This window comes from Egretta garzetta, unplaced genomic scaffold (genome assembly GCF_000687185.1).
Source record: "Egretta garzetta isolate BGI_Z169 unplaced genomic scaffold, ASM68718v1 scaffold439, whole genome shotgun sequence".
Lineage (NCBI taxonomy): Eukaryota > Metazoa > Chordata > Aves > Pelecaniformes > Ardeidae > Egretta > Egretta garzetta.
Window position 1 is genome coordinate 1,261,004 of NW_009260803.1, and position 5,894 is coordinate 1,266,897.

A 5,894-nucleotide genomic window follows, 5' to 3' on the forward strand; every position below is an offset into this window, starting at 1 on the left:
AAGCCTTTACAATTTTTATTTTTTTTTTTTTTAACACCCCACCCCCCCCAAACTCCCAAAACCCTTACTTGAGCACAGGGTTTCTTTTTTGTGGTTTCTTACTTTGGCCCAAACTCTACGGTAAGAGCAGTGTCAGCTGAAGCACCAACGTGACTAAGCATTCCCATTTTTTACGCAATATTACAAGTTCAGACCTCCTTAATAAGGGTGGTACAGGTAAGCCGAGCTTAAGTAAACTGAATCTTTCACATTTAATGTCTACAGAGTAGAAAGGGAAGAAAGCAAGAGCGCCGAGGCAGACCGAGACACGGGTGACGATACAAACAGGCCAACGTTTGCCCGCAGGAACTCTAGGGTGAGGAGCCACAATTACCTGGCTGAGCACACGGAGCCCATCTGCCCTTCGAGGCAAGGAGCACCTGCAGCTCCGCTTCGCCTGATGATGGAGTGGACCCAGCACACGTGAGACTGCCAAAATTCGGCCACACGTACCCCCGTGTATTCACACACTGATTTTGGCAGCTGCGTACGGAAACCCCGAAGCCCAGCATTTTCACCCCCGTACACTTTAGCATTTTATCAGACATAAAAACCCAACAGGGAGAACCACCCTGCCCAGGGACTCTGCACACCCAGCTGTGTTTCTCCCTTCTGCCTCTCCGCACCGTCACGTCATTTAGACTCTAAACTTTTTGGGACCAAAGTCAAGAGCAAATTTCTTGCTCTGAAGTCAATGCCATATCTCATGATGTCAAGAGCAGAAGGGGTTTGCCCACTGCCTTGAAACCCTGCCGGCTTTCACATGCAGGGAAGTTGCACAACCTTTATTCTAGCCTGTATGAGCTGCAATGTAAATACAAAACTGTAATAAATAATAATGAATATACGCTTGGCCCCAGGTTTATAAGGCAATTCCCGTGTCTTAGGTGACTACTTCTTGGCAGTAGCATTAATAAAATACCAGCAACTCGGCTCATGTTCTGACCAAGCATACCAAAGAGCAAGAGCCTGACAAACAGTCTATTTCTTAATTTCTTTAAAGGCTTTTATCTCAATAGGTTGGTTTGCTCGAATGTTCTAGATTTCATTATCTCCTTTAAAAGAAACACCCTTCCCTCCCCAGCTTCACAAAAATACTGCATCCTCAGACACACAAAATAATTTGTGTCCTTTCAAGCTAATTGTAATTACATAGTTCAGCTAAATAATTAACCAATTCCACAATGCTGCACAAAGGAAACAAGCAGTACAGCTTCATACAGCTTGAAAATTAGAACATCAGTGGGTTTGTATACCAATATTTTCAAGTTAGCAATATATGCAAGCAGTCATAAAAATGTTACACTTCAATAATACTTGCTTCATATATTAATAGGCTAAAAAGCAAGCTTTACACATTTCATAAGCAAATGGCATTTTTATACTTCCTGTTAATTTGTAAGCTATTCATATATAAAACAAATTCCAAGATTTCAAGGGTGTCCCCCCCGCTTCCCATTTAGAAATGATTCCACAAGCACAGTCCATGCAGAGCCCGGAGTCCAGCATCTCACCCAGGCAGCTCTCAGGGTTTGAAGTGAACATTCAAGCAGCACCGCGGCCGTCAATACATGTCAGAGAAATGCAGCACAGACAAAAATCTTACTTACTTTGGAGGCCCACGGTTGCAGGCAGTTGGCATAACATCGAACAAGAAAAGCCATTTCTTAGGCTGGAGGGAAAAAAAGTTTCCTTTCTCAAATAAAAGCCACACAACTAAAATATAGAGTAAAATCCCTTCTGGATTCTCTTTAAAAATCATAAACCAAAGCAGCAAACGTACATGCATGCAACTTCTCAGGCTTGAATTTCACACTGAATTCGATTACAGCTTCCACTGTATCTGAGTAGTTTTCAGTATTGCAGTGAGTTAGCAGCAGCAGCAGCAGCAATTCCTATAAAAATGTTCCAGTTTGAACAAGCACGTAAATTCAAATCAAAATGTTTCCTAGCTTTTCAAATACAAAAATTCATACATTCCCCCAGGCAAGAGGCATGTACCCAAAAAGTGCTGCTAAAATTGAATAAATTCTGAAATGGATTAGAACCGCAGGTTAAAGCAACAATACATTAAAAGGCGAGCTATGAATTCTTCAAATTCCTTTTTTTCTCTTCACTAAAATGCATTTACGAGTGGCTTATCTTCAGGTCCACTTTTCGGAAACTTCACATTCATACTGTAGCTGAAATTTTGCAAAGGTTCTTCAGCATCTTAGGCGATTCAGGAATCCCACACCCTGGATATTAAAGTTTCTTCTTTATACTCTTGTCCATCATAACTGCAAAAATTGAATTAGTGTCCGGATTGTAGCTCCAGGATATATGCTCTAACAGGTTTGCACTGTGGAATGTATTAAAAGCCTCTGCAATACAAACCCTTTTCTCTTTTGCCCCCCCCCCCTTCCTTCTTTTTTTAATGCAGTTTACAACTCTGCAGTGTTGCTCAGTATTCTAATGCATCAGTCGGATACCACGGTTAATCCACGCCTAGCTTTTCCAATTAAAACATTTCTGTAATGCACAACAAAACAGTACGTCCATGGCTACAGCAAGACTGACTGCTGGAGTCCTAATTCCTACTATCTTTGCTTGCTTCTCAGCAGCTCCCTCAGGAGAAGCTCCCATCGATTGGATGCTCCGCAGCAAGATGAAATATCTAATAAGGAGGAAAGAGAGTGGGAGGGGAACCGAGCTAAAAGGATGACATCACCTGTATAGAAAGCCTTTAGAAACTGCATTAGATCAATTGGCTACTGTATCTGCAGATGCAGCCAACAGAGCATCTTTATTGACCTAATAGAAACACACACATCGGTACAGCAACTGCTCAGCAAAACACCCCTGCTCCACGTTCTATTTTATAGCATTTTATGATCTATTAATGCCTGAAACTGTAACTCTGAATATTTTTCTTTTTCTAAATCATTTTTTAAAAAAATGAATCTCATCTATCTATTAACGCTTTCAACAGCATTTCGGTGGATTATTTCTCAGCTGCGCTGCCAAATTTAGACATAAGAAAAATAAATATCTGCAGACATTCACATGCATGCACACACAGATACACCCGTAATCAGTTGACAATAAAATAATTTCTGCTTTTACGTATGTATGTCACACAAGAGCCTCAACATTTTCATCTCCTCCTATACACTCATCAGGAGATTTCTGTCTAGAATCAGAAGCAAATTTCTTATTTAAAGGTAATGTTTATAATTCTCATTATTTTAATGGTTGTGAAACCATGTTCAAAGTTTTGGTGGGTGGGTTCCCCCCCCCAATCAAGACCAATGCTGTTTATAACCAAAGTTACCTTAATTCTGCAGTAGTCAATTTAGTTTTATAATTTCTTTTTGCAACTAAACCCTGAAATATTTGCAAGCAGCTTAGTATCTTGGATGGCAGCCCAGCCTGCTGGAGAGCTGCTCTGAGGGAGCACCTACGAGATCCCACACCTTTGAGCCGGGACTGCCACGATGCTTTCAATTCCTAGAAGGCAAATGACTTCTGCTACCGTGCAAGAAAGGAGGAAAGCACGGAAGAGAAAGGGAGGGGGACAGAGGGTGCTGGCTCTGTTAAAGCCATTATTTAGTACTCTGGATCATTTACTTCATCTGCAAGAAGGGGCACTCACTGTTTCCGTTTTCCTCTCTTTGGAAAGAATTTTCATCATCATATATCTCATTATTTCCAGTTTGCGTCGGACTCGAGGATAATTCTCCAAAACCAAACTAGCCCCTGATGGCCATACCTCCCCGTAGAGAAGAGAAGCTTCCAAGAGTGGCCTGGTGGCAGCGAGGGCCAAAAATCCCTTTTTTATTTGTTTGTTTGCTTATTCTTGAATACTGCATCGGGCGGCTTGAGGCAATCCACAGAAAGCTCTTTTTCATCTACTGTGCCAAGGGAAGAAGACTCTTACATTTTGGAAGCCAAGTTACACCAACGGGACTCCCACCCCATCTCAAACCAACAGCTCCTTTCAGCAGTCATCCAGAAGTGGAATTCTTCCCAGCATATAACCTAGTTATGATGGGAGTTGCACCTTAATTAAGAAAAAACCTTCCCCTAGCACCTTCCAAAACAGTCTTAGAAAAAAAAAATTGGCATTGGTATCTGAATTTACTTAACCTCTATCAGAGAATGAAAATAATAGATGCAACCAGGCTTCATAAGTATTACTGAGTTTAATTTGTATTTAAACATAAAGGAAAAACTGAACTTCATTCCTGCACTTGCAAAATTCGCAAACCCAAGGTCTATTTGACATTAGACAGCTGAAAGGATTTTAGAGAATTACTTCAGATTTTTAAAATGCATTACACCTGCTATATAAATAGCCATTGCTTTCACTGTTCCTGCCATGCTGAACAATAGGCTAAACACATCAGCTTCACCTTGCATCTAACTGTACTGCATCTTTTCTAATAATTCACAAAACTGTTTTCAGAAGCATCTTAAGCATCAAATATAATGCCACACAGATAAATCCTGAGCAGCAATGAGCATCCAAATACTTTTATGCTGTGTTACCTGTTATCACCATCACAATTTATACCAAGGAGAAAAGAAAAAACCCACCCAGCTAAAGGAAACCTCTCCCTGCCTGCACGCAGAGCGATAGCGCACCAACTCCATCCCCCGGCTAACCCGGCAGATATTCATCTCCCAACCGCATTTTAAACCCGCTGCATTGTGCATGAAATCCAATCCACTAAAGATTTTGGCGCGGATGCCATATTTTACAACTACTGTAAACACGAGCTCAATAATGGGAACAAAATTCTATTTCCTTCTAGTTTTGCCTTTAAGTGAAGATGACATCATCCCTCTCCCGTCCCGCCAATGAGCGCGGCGGCGGTGGTCCCGGGGGGCTGCAGCCAGCTCTGCGCAGCCCTGCCCGCCCGCGCAGCTCCGAGCGGGGGGAAAACCTGACCTAGTTCCACGCCCCAGCTTTTGGGGCATCCCCCCACTCATTTCTGGGTTGGGTTTGGGTTTTTTTTTTCCCTGGGTTTTGGGGTGTGTGGGTTTTGTTTTTTTTTTTCTTTTTAACGCATGCATTTCTGCAGCCCCAGCTCCCTGCAGCACAATGCTGTAAGTTTTTATAAATCGTCTGTTTAACAACAAATCTCAAAACTAAAGCAACTTGGAGATGGGGAAAAAAAACAAAAAAAAAACAAAAAAAAAACAACACAAAACCCTGATACAAAGGCTGCTCCATAGTGATCACGATCAAAATACTTGGGGAGAACCGCAGCACCGGGCACAATCACAAACAGTAAATGGCCAGTCTCATTTTAAACCAGATTCCAAGTTTTCAGAGAATCTTAAGGAAAAAACCCTTCATCTACAGTCTCTGAATTAAAGGTGGTCTTTGTTTCTTAACACTGATTTCTTCCCATGCTTGAAATATCACTCTATACGTTTCTATGCATCATGTTCCCTTTACCCTCCCATAATGCTATCTGAATCCGCCCAACTATTAAGTAAATCTGCATATTCTAATTGGCTAACAAGACGAAGTCACTGAAAAATGGGATGCTTTTAAAAGGACAGTAAGGCCTTTCACAATTGAAACGCCGGTTCAGTTAAGCAGGATTAGAGTGGTCACTTATTTTAGGCCCCCCCAAATCCAAGTTCTGCAAAAGCAGGGAGCACCTGCAGCTGACAGCGCAAGGGACCCCTCACCAGCACTACTTTTTCCTGATCCACCCGAGGAAGAAAAGCCCATTGTGCAGCGCCGGCGGGGAGGACGAGCGCTGATCTCAAAGCCACCGTGGCACCGGCTGAAAAGGCAGAAGCCGCCGGCGAGCCAGCGAGCCGAGGGGCCGGGGTCCGAGGGGGGGGCTTGTGGGGTT

General features: G+C 42.5%; 1 protein-coding gene across 5 annotated transcripts in view; it reads right to left on the reverse strand.

Annotated features, from left to right (window-relative positions):
- LOC104133480 (rap guanine nucleotide exchange factor 6) overlaps positions 1–5,894 on the reverse strand; it is an 86,727-nt gene that overhangs the window by 68,425 nt on the left and 12,408 nt on the right. For 4 of the 5 annotated variants that reach the window (XM_035902247.1, XM_035902245.1, XM_035902246.1 and 1 more), the window contains exons 2-3: positions 1,823–1,934; positions 1,650–1,711 (exon numbers count right to left, since the gene is read on the reverse strand). In XM_035902247.1, the coding sequence (XP_035758140.1) occupies positions 1,650–1,703 (54 nt within the window). In that variant the 5' untranslated portion in view covers positions 1,704–1,711; positions 1,823–1,934. The remainder of the gene's footprint in view (positions 1–1,649; positions 1,712–1,822; positions 1,935–5,894) is intronic. The other variant, XM_035902244.1, reaches the window with a different exon arrangement.